This window comes from Thunnus thynnus, chromosome 5 (assembly GCF_963924715.1).
Source record: "Thunnus thynnus chromosome 5, fThuThy2.1, whole genome shotgun sequence".
Taxonomy (NCBI): Eukaryota; Metazoa; Chordata; class Actinopteri; order Scombriformes; family Scombridae; genus Thunnus; species Thunnus thynnus.
The window spans coordinates 8,859,222-8,886,307 of record NC_089521.1 but is presented as its reverse complement, the minus strand read 5'-3'; the positions used below and the strand labels follow the sequence as shown (position 1 = coordinate 8,886,307).

General features: G+C 43.5%; 1 protein-coding gene across 1 annotated transcript; it reads left to right on the top strand.

Moving 5' to 3' along the window:
- Positions 1–969: 969 nt before the first annotated feature.
- ccnd2a (cyclin D2, a) lies at positions 970–26,111 on the top strand. The gene is made up of 5 exons (XM_067589066.1): positions 970–1,471; positions 2,853–3,068; positions 6,940–7,099; positions 15,650–15,798; positions 21,752–26,111. Exons 1-5 carry the CDS (start codon positions 1,070–1,072, stop codon positions 21,923–21,925), a joined length of 1,101 nt encoding a protein of 366 aa, XP_067445167.1. The 5' UTR covers positions 970–1,069; the 3' UTR covers positions 21,926–26,111.
- The last annotated feature ends 975 nt before the right edge of the window (positions 26,112–27,086 follow it).

Genomic DNA, 27,086 nt, shown 5'->3' with positions numbered 1-27,086 from the left:
TATGGCAGGAACTGGTGGATTGGCTGATATAATTTAGGCTGAGTAAAGCAGATGACTCTCATCTTTGTGTTATCTTTAACAGAAGATTATGCACACACACACACAAAAAAAAATTCAACGCTGCTTCAAATTTCCTAGAAAGCTATCTCATAAACCACAGCAAGCAGTTTGTGGCTGCTATAAAAAAAAATAGTTCATAAGACTGTGCGTGTGTTTGTGTGCGTATGTGTGTGGGTGCGTGCGTGGTTATGTGTTGGTCTGTCGTGTGCACGTGTCCGTGCGCGCTCACACGTCTGTAACTTAACATGCAGTGTTTATGGCCACATACGTACAGTATGCGTCATGCTGTGCTCTGAGGTTCACTGAGTCCATTTTGAAAAAGTTGGCAGTCACTTTAAGTGCAAATCAATACAAATTAGTCGCTTTTTGGAGTTTTTTTTCTGTCGAATCCAAACTAATATTCAAATTACTTTCACAAGGGGGCACTTGTTGCACTAAAGCAACTAAAGCTGGCCTCTGGGGGGCTTTTTAATGCTGAAAATATGCGAAATAATAATGATGCCACAATGAATATAACATTCAGTTGTTTATTTGTTTCATGTTTAGTAACTGTGAACTATACTCTCATAAGACAGTGAAGCACCGACATAAATAAATCATAAACAAATAAATCCATAAAACAGAAAATCATCAATTTCCCTATAATCACTTGGCTCTCATTAAGCATGAATCAGTTACATACTTTGATATAATAACGCAAGTTTACATTATAGATTCGTGACAGCCTAAAACAGCAGGTAAATGTGTAAAAACCTGGCTAAACTCCAGTTTAGATGCGTTTATCACTGTATAGTTACTGTATAGTTGTATGTCTACTTTTGGGAAAGTGTCAGCCTTTTAAATTTTAAATTTAATCAAGTTAACTGAAAGTTGTCTTGCATTGCCAGAGTAGAAGAAAGAGGGACAGGAGTGCAGCATGTTGCGTCTGGTCTATACAGAGGTAATGAAGTGAATTGCGTCAGTGGCGCATGCAGGGCAGGCTTGAAATGCGCCTGATCTGGCCAGGCGGATGAAAGTAGAGGCGCACTGTGGGGAGAGAGGAAAAAGTTCTCAACAAGGAGAGGCAGGACTACTCTTACGGAGCCCCTGCAGTCTCACTTTTTATGCCTCTAAAAGACTTTCCTTTCCATCTTTTTGCATTTTTGCTCTGCAACACTGCTATCGCGTTTCCGAGAGAGAAATCCTACTTTTGTACTTAAGTGAAAGCACCAGCACCATGGAGCTGCTCTGCCTCGAAATGGACACCATCATACGAGCTCGTCCCGATCCGAACCTCCTGTGCGATGACAGAGTCCTGCAGAGCTTGTTGACCATAGAAGAGAGGTTTCTACCCCAATATTCCTATTTCAAAGGCGTCCAGAAAGATATTCAACCGTTTATGAGGAGGATGGTCGCTACTTGGATGTTGGAGGTATACCGAAACACCGAGTGCTGACAAGTCTTATTATTTCCGTGCTCGACTTTAAAGCCTCCTGATTTGTTTCATTACTGTTTTACTGAGCGCTGTTTGCAATTTTCGGACGGTAGATAAGACCTATAGCTCTCATTTCCGACTGCTTATTCCTTATATTAACCAAATGTGTCGTTTTCTGTCATTTCTTACCATTTCTAAAGTCCGGTCATGTTGACCGTGCTTATGATACTGCGAGCTTCGATATGTGGGACACGCGAGAATTTCTTTTATATGCCTCACATGTTGTCTTTACAAGCTGCCTGTTGATTCTTTAATGTTATTATTTTAGATAGCCTGAATATTTCCATGCACACGTATGCACTCCCCAATGCAATGCTGCCCTGTGTGTTCTATCGCCATGTTGGTTTTTACAGGAGCGCTTGTGCTTTAAAGAGGACTTTACAGTGTCATAAACGCAATAACAGCGGTTAAAACCCATCGGCATTGACAGAGGAGGGTCTTGGTTGTCCGCTGAATATAGAAAGGATCACAAAAAGCGTTGCAAACATTTTAGGTATCTATTTTAAATGTCGGAAGGGCGAGGGCCTTATCTGTCGCTTTGCTCTTCCCCTCGTCGCAATGCCTCGCTCTGGAATTATGTTCGATTTTTGACACTTTGTCAAATATTTCTGATCAACATCTATCTGTAAACAATCTTGAGCCTTTTGGCTTTATTTTCATGTAAATATTGTCAGGTTCTGACCTACTGGAGATTTTTAATTAATTTTTGAAATAAATATATCGGGTCGGCGGTGACGCACACCAGACCTACCTCTTGCGACTTGCTTTTTATTTTGACATTTTATTCATATTTACCGTGAACAGATTTGGATATGAATTGTCGGGTATGATATGGAAAGCCCCCCTGAACATTATGGTGCGAAAAAAATCGGTCTAGACAATTTATTTATATTTTTAATTATTTTATGAAAATATGACGAATGAAAAAAAGTGTGTTTCCGTGTGCTGCGCTGTCGGGGTGGTTTTTTGGCTCGGCTGATTGTGACTTGAATTCATTTCTTAGTGAATGAACTGCAGGAATGCGACTCTATTGACAGTATGTGTCTGAGACTTAATTCATTCTTTGTAAAATAATCTATTTCGAATTAATTTATGATGTCGCAACCGATTAGGGCTGGGCGCAATTTCTTGGCCGGGCCCCAACTATGTGTGTCATTGAATTTATATGTGCTCTTTATGTGCTTAGTCTTTTGTTTCGTTATCACATGAAAGTTTTATATACATTTCAAGTGCTGGAAAATAAGTGAGGTCACTGCAGGGTGGGTTACTGATTCCAAATGCTGAACATTGCTGCATTGTCTGCTGTCTCTTTATTCAGGTTTGTGAAGAGCAGAAGTGCGAGGAAGAAGTTTTTCCTTTGGCCATGAACTACTTAGACAGATTTTTAGCCGTGGTACCCACCAAAAAGTGTAACCTGCAGCTGCTGGGAGCAGTGTGCATGTTTCTTGCATCCAAATTGAAGGAGACTCGTCCATTAACCGCAGAGAAGCTTTGCATCTACACAGATAACTCCATCAGACCCCAGGAACTGCTGGTAAGCAACAGTTGGTTCAGTACATTTCACAAAATTCACACTGACACCTCTGAGGATTCATGCTGTCATCATCAGCTGGTTGAAGCCAAACATAGCTTCATGACATATTTTGGCTTTTTTTTCTTTTCCTTTTTTTCATCATGTTTGCTTTGTGGAAACCAGTGTTTTATTTCTGTTGTTTTAAGGTATTGCTTGACTCAACACATGTCCATTTTAATTATACAGCCCACAATATCACACACTAAACACCAGGGCAGTTCTCCTTTCGCTCAAGTTGTTGTGCAGTCTCCACTTTGGACTGCAGCGTCATCAAAGGTGCATGAAAACCGAAAGCCTCACAGTGGATTGTTCCACAAGGGCTCTCTTTACTGTACAAGACCCTCTGGTCTTTACAGTATCCATCCAGTCTGTGCAATGGTCTCCATCGCCATCTGGTGGCAGATATTTGCACAGAGCAACGAGGTCAGCTTGAACTGCAGCCAAACTTCTGACTCTGTTCCTGTCAGCGAGCAAGAGAGAGAGAGAGACAGAGAAATTCAAGTTTGCCTTTTACAGTTTAGCTTTCATCCAAAAATAACCGTAGATGCACACATTTCTGATATTATGTCATGCTGCGCTATTTCTGATTCGTACACATATTCAGAGCATAAATGTGGCATACAGTCACAACTATAAATATAGCTGATGCAGGAAAGATTCTGTGTCGTTTGCAGTGACATAATTTGTCATTTCCTTGTGTCCTATTTATAAGAAAAGGCCTGTTTGTCCTGATAATACCAGCTGTCTTCACCAGCACAAACCAATTAATTAACTCAGCTTCACATCAGATAAGTATTTCCCCACTGCTCTGTGGTGCTACATAAACATTCCTCAGTAAACAACAGCCAATCCCACCCATGTTGTGAAAGAGGCCACATATTATGATTCAGATGTGGCTGATGGTTGTAGGCCTGCCTCGCTGCTTGACTGGCGGCTCTACCCGCTGAGCTGATTGCTGCAGTATATGCAAGTTCCTGATGAGCTGCTCTCGGTTTTGTCGGTTTCTGATAATTTTCTGGAATGTATTTCTGCCTGAGAATATTTTCTCAGATTTAATTTCCCCTCTCCTCAGTGAAGGGCTCAATGGTCAGCTTATGATAGCTGTAGGTTTGACGAGTAAAGACAATTGTACATTTAAAAGAGAAAGTGCTGCACTGTCAGCCTGAGGTGGACTCATATAATGTGTATAATGCTGCACTCTGCAAGAAAACTGAGTCCGTTCTACCTTTATGTTCAGTCTGAAGACAAAGCCCTCAGTCCTTGAACTGGTTTGCTGAGGCCTCTTCAGTGTTTCTGTATAAGGCAGCATTTTGGCTGACATGCAGATACAGGAAACAGAGATCAGCTGCTCAGGGCATGTGATCGTTTTTTTTGTCCTCATCTTTGGTAACAATTTCTTGTAAAGAGAACCACAATGTTACAGAGAAGGTGTGACCAGAGGAAGGCAGTAGCAGAAGGAAGTGGGTGCCTGCCTGCCACTCTGTCAGCACTGAGCCTGTGTTGCAAGGGTTGTCACAGCTCTCGCTGTAGCCTTGAATCTTGCTCGCTGGAACTGATGGAAAAGGCTTTTGAGAGCAGAAGGCAGCCATGTTTCCATCAGAAGAGCAGCCACAGTCAACAAACCGCTGCTGAGCGTTGTGATTTGCATATGATCAAATAATTGAATCTTTGAGATACGCGGAGGAAGATGTCTTTCACCTTTAAATCAGAAGTGCTTCTGTTTGTTTTTTTTGGTTTCCTCCTATATGAGTAACTGTGGGTATTTACAAACCCCCTGTTTAAAAACCCTTCCTCGTCCCCGGCAACAAGGAGATCAGGAAACATTACAAGGCTGAAAAGGTCACTTTGATTAGAAAATTGCAGGCTGGTAGCAGGCTTAGTGGCAGCCATGTTGAATTGTCTCATGACTGAGTCCATGTGGTCTCTCTGGAGGAGAAAATGAGCAGCATCCGTGGTCCCAGTCACAAGGCTGCAGTCCGGAACCAAACCACGAAATTTTTTCCCAAATTAGTCACCAAATCTTCCGTTAATCACCTCCTCCTCTAGGAAGTGAAAGTAACAATACACCCTAAGAGACGAGAACACCACACCTAGTGTCCCCTCCAACTACACAGACACACACAGGCTAGCATGTGTCATCACACTTTGCCAAGAGATCCGCATAAAAATGATACGTGAACTTTAGAGCAGTGTACTCTGGTGAATCTGATGCTACAGTAAGGTGTTGAGTCATGTGTGATTCAGAGTCACAAATATGCAGTAAATTATTTGAAATAAAGTCTTAAACTTTATTTGGCATTTGACATTGTTTATATGAAGCTTAACATGGGCTTAGTGGACACATTTATTGATAAGCACCACATGGCTTTAACAGAATTGTAATCACTCATTAATCATTACCTATTGCAACATGAAATGAAGGATTTTGTTTAAATGATTAGTAGAATGAGATAAGATACAAAAATGAAATACCGGTTTTTTGAAAGATTTCTTAAAATATTTTAACAAAACACAGCAGATTTATTGCTGATCCTGCCCAACACGCACAGCTTTCCTAGATACACACACACCCTCTCTCTCTCTCTCTCTCTCTCTCTCTCTCTCTCTCACACACACACACACACACACACACAGTAGAACCTCTGGTGGGCCTCTTTAGGAAAGTCCCCAGATGCCAGACAGACAGACGGGGAGGGAGACAGTGTTGTGAGGTCACCTGGGTTGGTGGCGCTGCTGGTGTTTCTCTGTCCCAGGCCTGGCCAAGCAGACACTAACGTAACTAGAAGAGTGCACTCAGTAGAGTGCAGATCTACGCCAGGTGTGTCTGAGGCCATGTATAGTCTCAGTTTTAGTGTAAAAGTATTGTAACCAAGTGTCTTCCTGGGTCCGCCTAACTGCATAAACTTAATTAGGTAACAATAAAAGGGAAGTCCAAACTTCTCAACTGTTATTTATTTAGAACACTTTGTTGTAACACACCACACAAAAAAACCCCACCCTACCACCCTCTCTCCTCCCTAACAAAGAAGAATTGAATCTCACTCAGTTGTTCCTCTCGGCTCCCTTACAGTCAAGATGGTGGTGAAGCTAACAAAAATGAGGCTTTATTCATCTCGTATTGTGCCTAAATTTAGTAAATCATAACATATTGGGTAAGGAATTAATCTGCAGATGTTCCGGTTCAAGATGAGACCAAACTTTTCTATGGATTTCAATATTTTAGCCACAACAAAGACTAAAATGTGGCCTGCATCAGACTTGTTTTTAGCTTAGCCGATTGCCGGAAATGTCTTCTGTCGTAGTTGTTGATCACTTGCGGCCCCTACCGGCTGGTTAAGAGGAGTGAGGAGTCAGCGGGTAATGGTGGTATAAAACGTGTTATAAAATAGGTTTTTCAACAATTGTGAATCACTGCAACCATGAGAGGTCCTTGAGCACACAGTCATAAATGTGCACAAAAAATATTAGGCTGATGGGTCCAGTAGTATGCCAGATTAGTTGCCGACAGATACACACACACACACACACACACGGACACTCGGACACACACGACCAAACACATAATAATAACAATAATGCTCACCCTACATACACTCCACACGGGGTCCCCACGGTGTCACACTCACACTTTGAGCCACAGTGTAACTGGCTGAGCAATTGCAGTAAAGTGCAGTGTTGTAGATGAGTGTAAGCTGCTTCACTATGTAAATACGTGGTTGTACTTTGTGTCATTTAATCATTCTCTGATCATCTGATCGTTCTCATTTTCTGTCATCGCTGACTCTACTCTCTTGTACTCTCTCTCTCTCTTTCTCTGCCTCTCTCTCCCCAGGAATGGGAACTGGTGGTGTTGGGGAAGTTGAAGTGGAACTTGGCAGCAGTGACACCGAACGACTTCATCGAGCACATTGTGAGGAGGCTGCCGCTGCCCGAGGATAAGCTGGCACTTATACGCAAACATGTCCAGACCTTCATCGCCCTTTGTGCCACAGGTAGGACACGACGAGAGCAGATGACACACGCTTGTCAATATTTCTGTTTTACTGATGTCCTGCAGTACCAACACATGTTTATCCTTATCCTATTACTAACATGTTTATCCTGATGAATTACAATCTTTCATTGGGAAGACTGATCCAAAAGATGACCATACAAAGTGCAATGTAATCTTGATACTGTATCTTTTTTTTCGTTTTGGTGTTGCAAGTGATACTCATCATAGATTAGCTGCCAAGTAAAACCAAGCAATCAACATACTTTCTCATGTTGCAAAATATCTCTATCTGCACATTCTTCTTTTAATGCCGTATCAAAGCCCTCTTCTCTCAATAACATGCAGCAACAAATCTGTTCATAGGTGCGCTGTGGGCCAGTCATGGCCCGTCGTAACTTAAGTGAGATGCATTACCTCCAACCAGGTGCGGCGTTGTGGGTGGGCCTAACGGGCCTGGGCCCGCCCACTTGTACAACTGGCTCATCCTAAATCCCTGGGAGAACATATATTTCCTTAACTTTTATTTTTAATTATTGAAATTAACATTTAAATACACAATAAATACTAAAAAAATGTTTCCCTTTCTAAAAAAAGTAAAAGACAACAGTTAAAGCCTGTTAAGTCCGCACATGAATGTCACAGTACGGAGGTTGTTCGGCAGCAGATTTGGTTTTTCATGTGTTTTTATTCAGGCTTTCACCCAGCGTTCTATGTTGGTTATGGTAACATATCAGTTTCCAGCTGTGTAGAATGTGTGTATCAATAGTTAAGAATGCAGATGCAGTCACTATCTAATTTCATAGCTGCAAATCCATTTTCTATTGAGACTAGAAGAACCTAGAAAACAGTGTAGGCAAGAAGGGAGGTAGAGCTGAAAATTCCTGCCTGACTTGATTGCCTCTATATTGCCTTGAAAGCATAGAGCGTTTCTGTTGAGACAAGCTTATGAATTGACAACGCAGTGCACCGCTCTCTCTCTCTTGTTAAAAGTCGGTCTAGCTCACCCAGCAGTCGATCTCTCACTCTCCCTGCAATCAACTTCAAGAAATAATAATCCAGCCAGATCATCCAAACAAGATGGTTTTTCCTTAAATAGAATTCAAATGTCAGTGTTCTAAATGAATGAATGTGTTTGTCTACACAATCCACAGCGAAAAAATAAACATGATAGATAGGATACTATGTTTCATTTTCACACGATTTGAGCAATATACCCACATGTGCCACTTAAGTAAGCCACTTAAATACAAACTGGGGTGGGTAAATAATAAGCAATCTCGAAATTAAAAAGTGTTACAATCAACCAGACGTGCCAGTCGCCTTCCACAGCATGATATCAGTGGTTTCTGTTTTAGCGAGACTACCAGTTGGAAACCGTCAAAGGAAGGCAAACAGTATTGACTTCTGTAATTAAAAGGCTCAGCCATAATTATTTTGGCCCAACCAAAATTGAAATCCTGGTGCCGGGCCTGCCTCCAATGCAAAAATATTCTGCCTAAGAAAAGCATGTGTCATGGAGGACATTTCAGCATTAGACTCTTAAGTCTGACGTCCATCATCTGTCTTCTCCCAGGCTGGTATCTGGTCATGTTTTAGAGGCGTATCAGTGGCTTCCAGAGCATCCAGTAACACTTCAAAGCAGATTCTGCCTGGTTGAGGGGCATTCCCATGTCGCACAGGGTCGAGAAGAGGAATGGACAGGGGTGGAGGCGGGCAGGCCATTGTCTTTCTGCTCTTGAGGTGAATTGTTCCCTCAAGATCAAACATCCAGCGAGTCGTGGGAGGGACGGGGAGTCTTTAACATGATCTGACGAGACAGTGAGATCGAGGCGGAGAAGATGCAGGAGGGAACAGGGGAGTTAGGGAAAGCCAGAGGAGTGTATTGTTTTTGCGCTGCCAATTCTAAGGCATGTCATGTTTTCATATCTCTTTCCCCTACCGCCTTCCTTCCCTCTTTCTCTCCCCCCTAACTTCTCACGCCTCCCCGCCCTACAGCTGGAGGACATGATAGCTTTCCCATGTTGAGATTCTCAAGGCAGGTTCCTCCTGTTTGCGTCACCTCCAACTCTACGTTCAAAGCCACAAGCAAGGCAGGGGGAGTGATACGAAACTAGCACCTCTACCGGTCCTAAACGTCCAATAAGGGTTTATATCAACATCAATGAGGAAATCAGACTTTTTGGAACTCCTTTTTTCTCTCTTTCTGGATGACCCCTGCCACCACCAGCTTCTTTTTCTGAAGGCCTCAAACAGGAATGCTAACTACCCCCCTTCATGGGAAACAGCTCCTTGTGTTGACATCATTCAGAGGAGTGTGTGTACAGTTGATGAATAGATACAAGGGAGGTGACAGGTATTTAAAACAGAAAGTGATGGAATCCCCCACACTGATTGTGCAATAGATATTATATGGTGTGAAAAGGCTAATAATTGCAAGGTTTTGGTGAAAAATACTTCTAGTTCTCCTCCTTTATGCCTCCTTTTACTTCCTACTCACTTATTATCTCTTGCTCTCTTCCTCGCTCCATCTCACCCTTACATCTCTCTCGCTCTATTTTGTGCCAGTGGATTAATGTGTGGAATGACAGCGTGTCAGTGATCAGACCTATTCCCAAAGCAACATTGTGAAAGACTCAGCATGCACTTTGTCCTTAATTGCTTCAATGAGGCAGTGGAAATAAATTTACGAGCCTCCTGGAGTCATCCTCCTGACATTGTGTTTTAGGAGAGAGACTTTCTGGAGATATAGCTCTGGATTAGCAACAGGCCATTTATCTGTGTATGCTCTCCTCAGACTTGTATCCAGGCAAACAGAGAGTGAGGGCAAGACAGAGGAAGAGAGAGCGCGAGTGAGTCAACAATTTGGTGCATCTGAAGATCTCTGGGAATTCGAAACCCCATTTGTGGAACGTTCCCAGCCGTAAATCTTGAGTTATCTGGTGAGAATCCTCCTTGAGACATCCTCTGAGCGGAGCTGAGAAGGTAAAGACACAGCAGAAGGAGGAGATCTCTCAGGAGGATTTACATTTGCAAGACAGTTGACAACGGGTCACCTGTGGCCTTCCTATTTCATACAGTCTCATTCAACCCACCACCCACCACTACTCCCACCACTGCTGCCCCTATACTGAAAAAGAAAACATGCATAAAACCATGGCTCGCTGTTTTCAAGGGAACAAGAGAGAGAGAAGAGGAGAAGTGGAGAATAAGGCCTCTCATTCCTAATGGCTCCTCTCTTTTGATGAAACAGTTCCGTTCGGGCCACTCGGTGGGATTTTGTCAGGTGGCGCAGGCTGGCTCTGTATTAATTAATAACATTGGCTGGTCCATTCAGGACTATGCAAATGGCTCGGGGGCTCAGCTAGAGGCTGGGAGAAAGGAGACAAAAGGCTTGGCCCTTACATTTCATATGCAGAGCCATGCGAGGGTCAGCGCTGCAGGGCCACTTGATAGGAAACACCAGCGTTTCCCTCAGGCAGGCCGCCGGATAATAGCCCAGAAACAAGCTCATTAAGGGAGATTATGAACCTCCATTCCTACACACAGACACCAAGCACTCCGAGCTTCCTCTTCTATTCTTATTCAATTGAGGTAAAGTGGGAGAATGGACGGGGTGCATGGGGCAGACAGATGCACCCCAACCTGTCTGCTGTGGTTATTGAGCTCCGTCTTCTTGCCATATTGGCAGGGATTATGGTCTATTTTTTTTTATACCAACTCCAATAGCCCTCGCTGTAATGGTATGCATGGAATGGTGACAATGGTCATAGAAGTTGATCAAAAGAAAAATCTGGATCAGGGCCAACAATGCCATCCAAGAGAGAGTCAATTGTCCCGGAGGACACAATGAAGATTTTGCTACAAGTTGGGATGTGAATAACGAGTAGCTCAAGTAACTGAGTACCAGTTTTTCTACCTGTGAACAGTATTTGATTACTTTTTTCCGGGGTGTGGAAGCATCTTTGGACTGTGAAGTTACTTGATGATTAACTGGTTAGTTCCCCCGACAGAAACTAATGATTCACTAGCTAACAGGCGTGAGAGGTGTCAAGCTTTGCTGCACGGGTTCACTTTGCCTCGTGTATAATGTCCCTACTTATGGAGAGTGCAGAGTATATAAACTCCACCATGTATACATTTACTCACACCTGTGCCTGGATTAGGATTCATATACTCTGTACTCCAGACGTATACACTCCAGTATATTCCACTGTTTGGTTATACAGCGTCTAATCCATGAGTCAGTGCAAAGTTGGATGACATACTTGCGTACGGTTCTTACGCTGTATTTCATTTTTATTTCAAAGTAATGGAGATATGCACAGAGGATCAGTAAATCTATCCAAAGATGTCTTCAGAGCCAAACGGATCTTGATTTTGTCTCCTGTATTCTTCACTGCTCTCAAAGTTGTGTACCTCAAATCCTGGAGGCTTTTTGGCTACACAGGAAGAGACAAGCTGTAGGCAAAAGTGCCCATTTTTATGCAGAAGTGCCCACTCAAATATTTTAAAATGATTCATAAGTCCTGTTTCGTCTTGGCTGTTACGTCTCACTGGTCCAGAGGCTGGAATGCTCATAGTAGCTTCCTCTCTAAGTAGCTGCAGCACGGAGAATCCCCTCCAGACTCAGCCCCTCATTCTAGAGATGAATGATTCATCTCAGATGTGGTCAATGAAATGCTCCTTACTGGTGTTTGTTTACATAAAACCCTCTTCATGTTTGATGAGTCAGAACCCAAACAAATTAGCCACCTCCTCCGACAAATTATCATCTCTCCACACACTCGACTGATGTGAGGAATCATGTCCGGTCCGACTGCATCGTCAACAGATGAAACAGGAAGAAGCTTCCTAACAGTATGCACCCAAAAATGTGACACACAGAGTGAATCATCGAGTGGCATGTCCTGAGTTCTCCCCTTTACTTTGCTGGTGTAATCAGCACCACACTATAAATACTGTGGCCAGCTGAGTCACACCAGGAACACAAAGAGGAGATTTTTGCTTTGGATGCTGCACATCATGCCACCAAAAAGCTTTAGAAATCTAAATCTTTTTAAACTCGCATGTTTATCTTGGAGGTCACGTAAACCACAAAGACTAATATTTGCAATTTGAAGAAAGTAAATGTTGATGGCAGCTAGTCTGACCTGAACATTTTTGTCATCACACCAGAGTGTCTCTCGGTCTGTCTCTTCATCTATACACACAACTGGTCCTCTGATCCAGTTTTTAATTACTTCTGCTAAGCTCCTTTTGTCCAAATCATATCAGCTACAGGGATAGACAGACAGAGGGAGAAAGCAAGGTTTAACTGCCTTCATAAACTGCTTTCATCCAAACAATAACAATGAAGAGAAACTTGACCAGTTCAACTGATACAGTCACCAATTCGTGCTCTTCCAGTGTGGAGAAAAGTGAACTATTCCGCATCGCACCCTCGATCCGATCCAAATCCGTGTGCTCCTCAGTTCGGACGATACCAGCGCCTCAAGGCTGCAGCTGTGACAGTGGAGATGATGGTGCAAGACTGAAAAGAACTGTCACAGGATGCTACAATTAAGAAGGAATTCTGTTTTCTGGCAAATGAACGGAAATCACAGTTTGAGCAGGCTGCATGACTCAGACTCTCCCAAGTTTTGTTTTTTGTTTGTCTCCGGAGTGACAGTCTGGAACAAGAAGTAATGGAATATGACAGATCGCAGTATCAAGTTATTGTTTCTTAATCAGTGATTACTCCTCATGTTCCATGTGGAAGAACTCCTAGAGCCCAGTCGGGAAGGTGTTGTTTTTGTTTGTGTGTCTAAAGAAGCTACACTAGGTGTACCGTCTGAGTAGCTCTCCACAGACCTTGCTTTGACTACCAGGCTGTGTTGCATTAGTGGTGAAACATACTGTCATGCCAATCCCAAAATTATGTTTGTTTTCGACCTTAATCAGTCAACAGGCCCTGAGTCCTCGTAATGCTACTCCTTTAATAAACAAGGTCAATAAGCGCTACACGTATAGAATACAAGACCCTGATTTATAGCACTGGAAAGAGAGGAGAGGGTGAAAAGGAGAGTTTGGGCTTTTTTTTTCTTTCTTTTTTTGGCTGTTGTTCAACTTTCCAACTTTAATTAATTTACAAGTTTAATGTGCATACTGTGCATTGCAGCCACCCAGGAGGAGTGGGCCATGTAGGGCAGCAGACTGTGTGACCAGAGGCCTGAGGATGAAGTTTCAGGGGGTAGGAACACGGAGGAATGGAGACGAGGGGGCATAGGGAGGAGAAAGGGCCATTGAAGGGGGTGAGAGGCGTGCAGGCCAGGCCAGCCAGCCGCTGCTCACAGGGAGCTTTCCATCGCAGGCGTCCCCACTCAGCTACATACACTGTTTATCCTCAACATGAATATCAATGAGGGCCTCCTAAAATACGGCCATTCTTCCCCCCACATGCAGCAGCCACCAGGCCAGAGTGTCAGCCCGCATCGGCTGCACGCGCGCGTCCTTGTTCTGCTACAGACCTGTCTTGTCTTGAGTGCGAAAAATCAGCTTGCTGCCCACTGCCCGCCACTCAGCTCTCCCACAAACCTATGTCTGTGCTGCGTGTGTGTGTGTGTGTGTGTCGCCCTGCATCTTAAAGCATGCAGGCATCGGTGCATTGTTTCTTGCTTGCGTCTCTGAGGTGTCTACCTCCTCGCCTGTCAGTCAGCGCTCACTGCACACGTACAGTAAATCCATGTATGCCTTTGTTCTTTTACCCCTCTGTAGAAAGTTGTGCTCTTACAGCAGTGATGTAATGCTGAGAGGCTTTGTGTGCTCTTTCCTCTTGGCTCGAGGTAGCCTTTAATAAATCGCCCCTTGGCAGAGGCCCAGCGGCTAACACAGGGGTGTATAATAAGTTCATTTATTTGTCAACACTGAGCCCACAAGATGAGAAAGCGCCTGGCTGTGCATGTTAAAAAGGCAGTGAGGGGCTGCCTTTACAGCTATCAAAGGGCCTACCTCTTTGATTCCAGATTTTTTTTAAAAAAGAAGGAAGAAAAATCTCCTTCAGAGCCATCGCACACAGTTTGCTTTGCAATTGAATATGGCAATATGTTAATGTGCAGTCTGTTTCTATGCCCCCACTGCCCACTCCTCCAGCCCATAGGTGGCCCAGGAACAGAGGCATACTTGTGGGGGGGGTTGATGGGAGGCAGGAGGTGAGGGTCGCTGGAGGGCGAGTCTTTTCTTCTTCCAAACCCTCACAAGGGTCTGGACACAGACTTGAGAGTGATGTGCAACGGAGTTGTCTACCCCCTCTCCTCTCCCACCACGCCCACCACCTTCCCTTCTTTTCTCCTTGTTGCCTTGTCGCCATACCGTCCATCCCTCCTTCTTCATCCTTCTCCCCCCATCGACCCCCTGTCCCCCCGTCCAGCCACATTCTTTGTCCAGCCTGTCTCGCTGAATTGGTATCAGCAGAGAGGGGATGGATGCTGTGTCTCTCAATTGGGTGAAATGAGGTGATGACTCTGGACAATGGAGTCACACTCTTCTGCCTTCCCTCTTGCTGGCCCGCCACTCTATTAATATGCTAAAAGATAGGAGGGCCGCCAATGCAAACCACTGCCTGTTGTAGCAACAAAGACTGGGGCATGTGTGCCATTCACTGGCCCCATCTAAGCAGGCCATGTGTTGTCCAAAAAGAAAGGTAGAAGTTGAGCAAGACATAAAGAGAGAATAGAGAAAGGAGTGTGTGTGTGTGTGTGTGTGTGTGTGTGTGTGTGTGTGTGTCTGTGTGTGTGTGTGTGCGTGCATGCGTGTGTGTTTTTATGTGTGTGTCTCTGTTTGTGAAGAGAAAAACTCTCTCTCCCCGTCTGTCTGTCCCCCTTGCTCTCTCTCTCTCCCTGTATGCCAGTTGCCTTGCCTTTTCGGGCTTCTGGCCCGTTCACAAGCTGTCTCATTTGCATTATGAATGACAGTGAGGGGAGCTAACAAGGTTATTGGTCTTTGAGACGCACGCCTGTGACCACACGTGGAAAAAGGACCTACAGCAGTGAGCATTGGCAGAGGCACTGAGCCTCTTTATTCCTCCCTTTCCAAGCGCTATGGGGCTTTTTTCAGCGAGCACACGATTTACTCAGGAGATGGAAGAAAAGGGGCCGGGCTGGGGAAAGGGGGACTGGGGCGGGGAGTGGGTGAGGGTGGTTGCTTTTCAGCTCCTTTACAAGCCAAGTGAACCCTCATTATCCAGGCCCCTGGTCATTAGTGAGCGCTGCGTTCAGGCCCCGTGCAATAGAAGGATTATTTATTAGCTGACTGCTAGATCACCAGATCATATTGTCTCTGGGAGGGACGTGTCTGTACCCTTTTTGTTGAACGTATGAATTGAAAAGTGCAATTTAGAAACTGCAGGTGAATAAAGAATTCTTTGGTAAATCAACTGTTTTTGCCATTAATCCACCTAACTAAAGATTTTAACTTTAAATGCTTCTTCGTCACTTACCTAGAATATTATATCATTTACTAGTTAGTAACACTGAAAACATATGAACTCAATAAGTGTTTCTTCCTCTAACAGATTTCAGATTCGCCATGTACCCTCCCTCCATGATTGCCACAGGAAGTGTGGGGGCAGCGATCTGCGGCCTACAGCTGGATTCAGCTGACCAGTCACAGTGGGGCGACAGTCTGACAGACCTGCTGGCCAAAATCACAAATACAGAAGTGGTGAGTTTGTTTTCTACTTCTCTGTCACATCCAGAACACTCATTGCAACGTGGGTGTGATCTTTTTTACTTTTTATCTTAAAAAAACAAAAAAATTATTTTATTTTTAAACACTGAATTTCTAAGAGCTTAAAACTTCCTTTCGGAAAATTTGGGGATGTTTCTGAGTAATATTTGTATGAGGAGTAAAAGTTAGTATCTGCAGAAATCAGTCAGGTTTTCAAGTGTTTAGTACAATTAGTACGATATAATAACTACAATTATTACAGTAACTCGGTGATTCAGTGCTGAATCAACTGCTGCCGTAGTAGGAAGCTTTTCATCTCTTCACACAGATTATATCTCCAGCGAAGTGTCACAATTAACTCATTTGATTACCACTGAATCACAGTTTTACTGTGAACAAGCAAATGTATTTTTTTTTCTACCAGACTTACTACTACTCTGAGGGAAAATATCTCTGTTATTTATGTCAAAAGTCAAGAATGCCACATGCTTGTTGAGGTTGTGTGTTTGCCACAGACAGTAGCTGAAATGTTGAAATGTCACACTCATATTTGGCTTCTTCACTGGGATTTGGTTTCCCATAAACCCATTTTTGGGAGCTTGCATCAGTTTCGGTGCAGACTCCGTCATACACTTGACTGGACTTTAAGGTAGCGTGTGGCAGGTTTCTTTTCCTTTCCCTCAGTCCGGTCCGGCTGCTCGGGGCCCCCTCGTATAAAGAATCCTCTAAATCGAGCCAGGTTGAGAGCATATACAGTATGCTCTGTCGCTGACAGGAATGCTGGCCAGGCCATTGTGTGGCTGTCTGGGTACAGTGAATGTTGCGGTGGTGGATGAGTTGAGTCCAAACACATGCAGGGCCTCTACTGACTCTGTGATGCCTGGCTTTCATCACACAGATGGGAGAAGGCTTCAGCTCTCTATAGCTCACCGCAGGCATGGGTAGGTGGGCAGAACTGTAGAGGGTAAGGAGAGTAAGACTGTGAGATAATAAGTGAAGCTATTAAGTTATTCTTTATTAGTCCCTGTGGGGAACTTAGTCTTCTGCATTTGACCCATCCTAACTATTCAGGAGCAGTGGGCAGCCACAGAGCAGCGCTTAGGGACCAACTCCAGTACTGAGGCCACTGCCTTGGCAGCAGTGCTCCTAATACCAAATATGATGAAAAATGCTTATGGATAGTAAAAGCTGACTTAATTTAAACATGAACATTTGAGTTCATGTGTGCACACTGCACAGGGAGTAGATCAAAGGGCGTGACACTGATCCCAGGCCTCAGCCCTGGTATGTTAAATTCTGTCCCAAAAGGAGGCAAAGGAGGAGGAGGTGGTGGAAGAAAGCTGTTGAAGTGTGAAAAGGACACTGAGGGGGTGTCATGCCTCCCTCGCGACAATCAGCCCTCTCTCGTCTCCTCCTATGGTCCATAATGCATCGCTGCTGGAAAGCATGGCTCCCTCTGGTGCGAGCTGTGTGAAGTCTCGCTCAGCAGCTGAGGAAAAACAAATAGCTGGCCTCAGCAGCACAGGGCCTCAGTGTGTTTAGGCTGCAAGGTCTTAGACTTGAGGGAATTAAGTCGCTCTGTGTCTCTGTGATCAACCCCTCACATTCCTGGGTTCAGACAAGCCATGGCTCGCAGTAAACACAGGAGGCAAAGCAGAGGGCACCCTTCCTAATTCAACATATATGAGGGGCTTTAGTATAAACTGCTAAGAAGCCAGCCAAAAGTAAACACATTGAGTATCTTTTGGTTTATAAAGTTACTTAAGAACTTAGGTCAGACTTGTGCACCACTTGTGATACAACATATAAAACATAGCGTCATGGCAGATGCCCAGTAGTAGTTGTCACTGCTAATATGTTGCTTCAGTGCGTCTCACACTGTTTGTCACTATAGAGCATTTAGACTTTCACACACTCAAAAAGAGGAAATGGTGATCATTGGCCGTGTCATTTTAACACTTACCCTACCTTCTTTTCCCAAAAGTTGAACCACTTTATACGTCAATTCAACACCCAAGGGACACCTCAACCTGAGTTTTGACTGTAGTCATTAGGGTGGTGGTTTGAACCTGAGTCTAAAAGTGTACACATAACATACTGTATTTGGTTTTGGCCGGCAGTGTAGATGCTCAGCAAGATGGTAGAGCAGCGTCTCGTAGCCAGTGAGCCAAAGAGCCAGGCAAAATATGAAGGGAAAGCAAGTTTCGCCAACCTCTGCAGCTGCTGCTGCCAACAGCATCATGGCCAACGCCACCCCCCTGGCACCCTGCTGGCATCTGTGGTATCCAGAAGCTGTGGTTTTCCAGTGGAAATATGATAGGGCCAAGTCACCATCTTGGGCCACTGGAAGAATGTGTGTAGCCTCACATACACCTGGTGTGGCCAAGAGGGGCTCCCTGTAAGGGACAGGAGACAGGGCTTTGAGTCTGGGAGCCAAGTCACAATGTCCAGAGAGAAAATATGAACTTTGTGCAAATATGTTGAGTTGGGACACAGATCAGTTGTGATTCCTCTGAATTGCACAGGTCATCTGTAGTGACAGTAAAACACAAAATTTAGACAAATAGACAAACATCCGAGGACTACAGTCTTATATAAAGGCCAAGTGTGAGGAGCTCCGCTTTATTCTTGAATGATTAAAACAGGAAATAGAGGTTAAAGAACTGCAAGGGTTTAAGACCACTACTTCCTAGATTTTATTGTTTTGACACTCATTTTCTCTCAGTCTCTCATTCATCTTTTTTTTTCCAGTCAGGGACACATACTAAGACACCGGAAACACATTTTCCCATTTCTCCCTTTCTTCCTGTTTTCATTCCTCTTTTTTTTATCACTATGGTTTCCACTGTGGCCTAACTATCACAGAGATGGTCTCATGTAAGTTGCACGCATGCAGTTGGCTGTATTTGAGATAAAAAATGTGACTTTTTGGAGGAATTCACCAGTAACCAAAATGCTTGCAACAAAGATGCATTTATTAGGAAAGATTATCTCTATTAACACAGCCTGTGGCGTCACTGCTTGCGGTGTTTCGGCATGCAGGCTAAAGAAAGAGAAAGGTCACATTTTCTATTGTAACTTGTGGAAATTCGAGTCATGTGGTGACTCCTTATTTCCAGTGTCAGCCTCCGGATATTTTGTTTTAAGATTCCCTGAGATCCGTAGTGTGTGTCATCAGTGTGTGTCTGCCTGTGTGTTTGTTTCAGCTGTCTGACCACCGAGTCCTCCCAGAGTAGCTAACACTGTCTTGTGTGGTACAGTCAGCAGTTAAAAGACATTCCATGGCTTCACACATTTCTTCCTTTTGGTTTTGTCTGTCTGCACGACTTCCCCCTACCGCCAGTGTCACAAAGGCCGCCCAGGAATAATGTGCATGCCTTGATTTGTCAGAAACACAGATTGTTGCAGTATGATGTATGTTTGAGGTGGGGCAGATGGAGAACTTTAACGACAAGGGAGGATCTGAGATGTTCTTGTGTTTTCTGGGTTGAGGCTGCAAAATAAGATGCTTCAGTAAAGAACTGTACCTCCCATGGCCCAGTTATTCAGTGCTGTTGGCCCCCTCAGTGTCCAAGTACCTAGAGCCTCTCTGAAAACAGTATTGGTGTTTCCAGTAGTCACATATTGAAGTCATTAAAGTTTCTCAAATAAAGCCCATGGGGCTTGGCATGGGATTCGAACTGCCGCTCTAAAGAGCGGCAAAGATGGGGGGAGAATGTCTTTTAAGAAGTGAAGGCGTGCATTCTTGCGGTAAGACACAGGCAGTTCCTTTACATGTTCTGTGCTTTACTTAATTTTCTCACAGGAATTGAGATTTTATGACCAATGGGGCACATGTTGATGGGAAGATTTTGTGTGTGTGTGTGAGTGTGCACACGCCCATGTTAGCGGCCAACCTCTGGAGGAGATTAAGGGACAGCACTGGTCGGGTTTCCTCCACGTCAGACCCATTGCTGGGGGAAACGTTCTCCCAGAGGCACCCAGCCCAGATCAGTCCAACCTCCTCAACATCAAATCAGTCTTCATGGACTGTGACCCAAAAAAACTCACTTGGACTAATCATTGGTTGATGCTGGAGAACTCAAAATAAAAAAGATGTCAAGGCAAGGAATTACTTCATGCATACTTCAGATATCAGCAACCCCCCCTGTAGGCTGAGTCATTTTGTCAGAGGTCCTGTGAGTTTTTAGTCTTCCTCTTCACCATAACATTGTCCATAAGTACAACACTTCAACAAATTACCGTTTAGTTTTGAAAGTAGGGTCAGAATTCAGAAACATGTGTAACTTCCCCTTGACAACACGGTGCATGTCTCGCCCTGTATTGTGTCACGCTGTTTGACCTTTGACACTGTGACCTTTTGTCACTCAGCCATGCACAGCTCTCAAAGAGCAATTCTGATGTGAGCAAGATCTTAGATCTCATTTTTTCGAGGCCCAGCGGCACCAGAAGCTATAACACAGGTTCAAACTGTGGCCCATCAGGTTTAAATTAGCTGTAAATTTCTAAAGAATGTTTCCCCGCTCCACAAGCGGTACACTTTCACCCATCCCTCCGGCCATGGGGCGCTCTCAGTCATGTTTCCCACAGACGCCTGGTGCTTTAAGGCAGGGGGTTAAGTATGTGTGTGTGCACGTTGGCTTCGGTTGTGGTACAGTATTTCACCACCAGAGGTCAGTGTTAACTTTCTCTGTCAGTTCTTTCAGACAGGAGCTCTCATATTAGTTTGTGGTATTGCAACAGTGTGTTCTTACTTTAATGACTGTCATCGCTGTTCGTCACCACACAACAGTTTGACCTCCCTCTGATGCTCTTGCTAACAACCCATTCAGCACTTCTCTAACTTACCCCTCTCAGCCTCCCTGACTTCTCCCCTTCCCAAGTTAGTTGCTCTCTCTTCCTGCGCTGCGCTGTCCGCTCTGTCAACCATCCATCAGGGAAGGATATGAGGGCTCAGCGCTGTTGAGAGGCTCCTCTCCCAGGTGGATTCTCAGATTGCCGCGGCGGGCCTTTGATGGTGAAAGGCGAGCCGGCCGGGTCTCACATGGATCCCCTGCAGGCAGGCAGGCACACAGACTGGCTCTCGTTAAAAAAGCACCACCTTTGTGTTCCCACAGGAGGTGGATGTAATTAACATAGCTTTAGTACTACCTGTGTTTTCAGCCGCCGTTGTCAAGGCTACTTCTGTTTGGGTTTCGTGTGTGTTTGGGAATGGCGGAGGTGGTAGGGATAGGTGGGTGGTTGGATGGGGGAGGCAGTAGGGTGCGTGTGTGTATGTGTGTGTGCGTGCTTATGTGTTTACGTGCACATGAGCACTATAGGGGTGGTGTTCAGTGCACAACCCTGGTGGGCTGATGTAATACTTGGGTCTGGTCCGTGTCTTTGCTCAGCCTTGGCGGTAGCTGGAGCTGCTAGAAAGTCAGTGGTCATTTAAAACCCCTGGCCTATGCTGCTCAGAGGCCCCTCTGCTGCCACATCAGGGGCCCCTGTTTCCCATGCACTGACTATAGTTTTCAGATTTCTCTTGTTACTTACAATGATAGTTGTGATAACCAATTTCTCCACTGAGCAACGCTGGCACTGTCTCTTAATTAGGACTGAACTGCAGGATGAAATGCAAGCTGAAAAACCAGTAACTGTGACAGCAGCTGCTCTACTCACCTGTGGAAAACATTTGTTGGCTTGTCTGACTTCTATTTGCCAAATAACTCACCCAGATGTCAAATCCCAGATGTCAAATCTTAAACCTTGTAGTCTTACTTTCTTTAATAGACAAATTCTGCTATTATGACGAGATAATTCATGTTTTCAGAAGTGTCAACTAATGCAGACGGTTCAGTATAGTTTAGCTGACTAAAATGACATGTATTTCCCTGCGCCCCTCCTATTAGCAGATTAAAAGGAATATATTTTTACAGTTTGTTCTCCCTCTCTTGATGCATTGCAGGATGTTCTCAAAGAGTGCCAGGAGCAGATCGAGCGCGTGTTGGTGAGCAGCCTGCGTGAGGGGCGGCAGCAGCAACAGCAGCAGCAGCAGACACAGAGAGGCCCCAGCGGCAAAGGCCTGGATGAGCTGGATCAATCCTCCACCCCGACAGATGTCCGCGATGTCAACTTGTGAACCACCAGAGGGCGTCATTGCACAGGATTTACAGAAAAAAAAAAGAATCATGAAAAAAACCTCAATTTTCTTAAAAGCAGAAAAAAAGAACAAAAGAACAAAAAATGTTAAAAACACAAGCCCTTTAAAAGAAAAAGAACAATGCTTGCTAGTTTTTTTGTAGATTTTCTGTTCTTCAAGTCAAAAACACCTGCCCACGAAATAGATTTTCTATGATGTTCGAGTCTAAAAGCAACAAATTTGATACAAGATGAAGCTCTGTGGTGCCTTGGATATACAGAAGGGAAGCCAATCATATTTGCATTCTGCCTTGTATAGTATGATCTTTAAGTTATATTTTAACCATAGCTTGATAATGAGGCTATTATGGTAGCAGTTGTGGAAACCATTCAGAAATTGCATACGTGGGATCACAGCGGGGCTTTTTTCTCTGTTTTGCTTTATATGAGTATTATCACTATTACATTCAAGACTGGTCGAAGAGGGGACTCATGTTCGAGCTCCTCGACCATCAGAAGGTCCACACTTGTGTTGAGGATGAGACAGAGGAAGCCTTGAGAACAGTATGCTAAACGTTGAAAGGTTGGTGGGTCCCAATTCCAGGGAAGAGACGGGATTATAATAATTATTCGTAGTATTAGTAATTATTATTATTATTATTAATATTATTATTGGATATATTTTGGAACTGAGTAGTCGAGATCAATAAGCTCCTTTTGTCAGGCTGCTTGTGTGTGTCAGTTTGTAGATGCAGTGTGCCTCCGTGTGTGTGTGTGCGTGTGTGTGTGTGTGTGTGTGTGTGCGTGTTTGGTCTGAATGCTACATGTGATCCTGTATCTATATTAGCAGTGTGCATTCTAAGGTGTGAGGCACTTGAGCAAAGTAGTAGACTTATGGTGTTATGTTAAAAGACTATGGAGCAAGCCGAGGCTACACATACTTTGTCCATCAGTATAACAGGGCATCTATGCTATATCACTGCCTTCATGCATTAACAGTGTACATGGTCCATTGTTGGCCAACAATTAACTCATGTGTATGGACTATGAGTGAAACAGAAAAGTCAAAGGGGCTTTCACGTAGAGCCCCTCATCTTTCTAAGAGCATTTTGCCTGAGGTGTGTCACCTCAGACTCAGAGGTCATGTGAGGTGTTTGATAATTACTGCCATTCTGTTAATGAAATATTACCAGATACTTTGCTCTTTTTCACGTTGTTACAATATGGTGTTTCCTTAGTTGTGAAAGGCTGCTTTGAGTCTGGACAGAGCAGTAATGACCTCTCACGTGTGCAGCATGTATGGCACATGTGAAAACAGGAGAGGACAATGTCTTGAAGAAAGTAAGGCAGTGCTTTTTAAAGTCTGGAGGATGTTAGAGTCCTCTGTAATAATTAGCAGGGAGGGGACAGGGTGTGATGTGGAAAGAATTGGAGAGAGAGGGACAGTTTGCAACTAAGAAGCCACTGTGGAACTGTGGAAGGCACACAAGTGCACGGCACAGGATGGTAGGACAGAGAGGATTTTAGTGGTGCAGGAGCATGCTGCTGTGTAGGAGACGAGGATGATGTACAGCCAGTGGCTGGAAGATGATAATGAACAAAAGACACCCAAAGGCCTCACAATAAAACTTTGATATCTGCATATTTGGGTGGAATCAACATTAATTTCTCATAATGGATGTCTACAGTGACAAAGCTAAGTGAACAAAAACATTTTGGGTTTCCATTTACATGGAAATTAAATGAGGAACAAAGACTGTACGCTGCCAGATCATGTGAGGATGAACTTTCTTGGGGGGGTTTAGAGGAGTACAAGATGATAAAATACTGTCAATGCATCTGGAGTCCCACATAGGGTTGTTTTCAGCTCCCCTATATGATTTCAATGGCAAAGCACTTTGAGAACATGCTCCCCAGGAGATAAATAAAATGAAAATGCGTCGGGTGGTGATTGGAGGTTAATAGATGTTTTCTTTTTTTCCTTGTTAGCTTTTTCTTTGGTTTACTTTGTAGGGCTGGTTTCCCAATCGTCAGACATACCCTTGTCAAGCAAGAGTCAAACAAAATAAGCTTTCCACAACTTGAGATGAGAGGACATTCCGATCAAAAAAAAACATTCCTATTCAAGCAAAGTGCAAGTTGATGGGGAGTCTGACCGTTTCCAGAGAATTTGAACGAATACAAAACGCTGATATGAATTGGAAAATGCCTACACCCACAGTTCACTGATCCATGAGCTCTGTTTTATTTTATTTACATTGTCAAGAAATGAATGATTTGTTTTACTTGAATTTTTATTTCTATTTATCTGCATCACAGCCACAGATAGTCACACAGGGCGGCGATGAGCTACAAGGAAGGGTGGTCATAACATCCAATATTTGCACATGTTCTTCAGAGGGCAATGAGGTTTGCATCGTTAAACAGAACAGAGCTTTTGTTCGAAACCACCTTAACTGATGTGTATCGCAGTGGTTGGTCAGTTTTTGTTTTGTTTTGTTTTTTTTGGTGCTGGCTTGAAATTGCAAAATGTTAAACATTGTGTTGTTTAGGCCTATTGTCTGTCAGTCAACACATCAGTCCCCTTTGAGCTTTGCTGCTTCAAATCATTGGCAAAGGGGGTTCATCAGCCAGACAGACATCAGCACAAAACAAGAGACAAGAGATGATTTTTTTTTTTCTTTATTGTTTTGTTTTAATGGGACACACGGCTTTGCCACAGCAAGGTGTCTTTCACTTGTGCTTGAGTTTTTCATGACAGTATGTGACTTTGCTGAGTGTATGTTTGTCAGTCTGAAAAAAAAAAAAATTGCGGGGATCCAATGTTTTAGTGATGTTTTTTAGTAAAACCGGGCAATTTAATGACACATTTGCCAAACATCCCCTTTTGAATATTTGATGTGACCCTTCATTTTTGCCTCTGTTTGCCTGATGTAAGCTCTCTCCCAAACTTAATGGTTGTGATTTTTCTTTCCTGCAATTTATTGTTGCATGTGTTATATATTGAGACCACATTTTCAATTTGTGTTTGATATATTTTATGGGGTGACCAGACCCACAAAAGGGTTTTTCTAAGATTTAGAGATACTGTATTCCAAAGTGAAGAGAGGACAGAGGAGGAGGTGTGAAGACATCAAGAAAAAAGTGTCAATATTTTTATTGAGTTATTGTTGTCTTTTTGCGCTGCTAAAAGCTATGAATTTGTTTCATTTATACAAAAAAATAACATTACCTAGTTGTGATGTGTCACTTGAGTGTGCTGCTATTTTATAAACATTTGTATTATAATATAATTATTTTACTGCTTAAGAGATACATTCAGAAAAACGAAGTAGATGGTGATAGAAGAACATGAAATGAGTATTCGACTGGAAATGTTCTTTGTACAGTTTGACAGTTTGCTTAGATAGCATGTCTCCTTTCCCCCCTTTTTTATCTATTTTGCTCTATTTCTTCAGTCACATTCTGCATCAGTGGTATTTCCTATACCTCAGGATTACTGGACAAATATAAAAAAACAACACACAAACAAATTCATCATCTATACCTCTGCAGTTAGGGAGCCTGGAACAGAGAAGAAAGAGTACAGTGGGGGAGGAAAAGAGCAACGACAAATTAGCATTTTTGTGGAAGATTCCCACTGCTTTAGTGGAGAAACAACTTCGTCAGTGAGATGGAAATGTGCAAGGCTTACACTTGGACTTAACCTATACTGGAGGTGGGAGGGGGGCACAACGGAATCACAACATTTTCTTGGGGTGTTTATACCATAAATAGTTCAAGCATGTTCATTTTTGTTCATGTTGGTGCTACATCTGACTTGTTGTGTGCAAGGGAGGGAAAAACAGCATTCCTATATGATGGCCAAAGTACAGTCCTCGCTTTGTACAACCACAATCACTCTGAATGTCAGTAAATATGGATTCTGTATGTGAGAAAGATATGTTTTGGTCTGAAATATTGTGTGTGTGCACCATTGTAACTGCCACAAAATAATGGGTTGAGTTGCACCTGTCATAACCAACCATAAATATTCTGATATCTTGAAGTTTCAATGGTGCAGATTTCCCTTTGAGTTGCCCCCTCCCCCCCTCCACTATAACTCATATCATGTACCTCAAATGTCTGTTGCACAACCTCTGTTCAATAAACTTCTGCTTTAAAGGGTGTGACACCACATCAGCTCACTGGTATTTCCCACGCCTCTAGTTTGTGTGTGTGTGTGTGTGTGTGTGTGTGTGTGTGTGTGTGTGTGTGTGTGTGTGTGTGTGTGTGAACAGACTCAGTAAGAATACTGCAGAGCAAAGTTCAGCGGCACCAATCGCATTAGTTGATAGCTACACAAAGCAATCATGGCGAATGTGGGACACTTTTGTTCTGACCAGAATATAAGGAAGAACAGTTATAAACACCCTCTGCTACATGTTTACACACAGCAAAAATGGGGTGTATTGATTGTGCAGTCCAGTAAATCTTCCACCAAAAAGGAAGTAAATACACTGTTCAGAAAAAATGACTGACCACAATTTTTAAGTCCCTGCTGTGTACTGAGAAATAGAAATGTGATGGAGATCTTATGGTCAGAACAACTAAGGCCTAGGGAACTGAAAAGTGCATATTAACTGCAAAAACTAAAACAGGCTGTCAGCTTTCTTCTGCACTCCTCATTCATTGTGGTCATGATAACTGCAGAGGGATAGAAGGGTGGCTAGAAGGACACTAAGCTCCCATGTAGCACTGGCTGGACCAAAGAAAAATGTCTGGACTACTGTCATAAATATTATAAAGCCAAAAGACATGTACAGCAAGGGAAAATGTCGACCTACGCCCTCTAGTGGCTGCATTCCTCAAAGAGCAGAATGACATATATGGTGAAAACATTAAATGCTAGAATGGTTATTGGTTTTAAGTACTTCTGGCCACAAACAACAGACTGCTTTAGCCCAAAATAAGTCTGGTTTTTTTTCTTCAAAATCTATGTAAAAACTATGTAAAATCTATGTAAATATCACCGCGTTTTAGCTCGTAATCCCTAAAAATAATCCTTGTGAGTTGTGAGCAATCACAGAGTGATTTTCCTTCAGTTGAAGAATTCTTAGAGGCCTGAAGAGATGACTGTATTTAGTATTTCTCATGTGAAAAAAAACAAGATTGTGGGACCA

Bases quoted from the DNA above. Each gene is read 5' to 3' on its own strand.
- ccnd2a (XM_067589066.1), top strand. From the start codon at position 1,070: ATGAAAGTAGAGGCGCACTGTGGGGAGAGAGGAAAAAGTTCTCAACAA. The intron at 7,100-15,649 runs GTAGGACACGAC...TTCCTCTAACAG, and splicing joins CATCGCCCTTTGTGCCACAG to ATTTCAGATTCGCCATGTAC. The intron at 15,799-21,751 runs GTGAGTTTGTTT...GATGCATTGCAG, and splicing joins AAATCACAAATACAGAAGTG to GATGTTCTCAAAGAGTGCCA.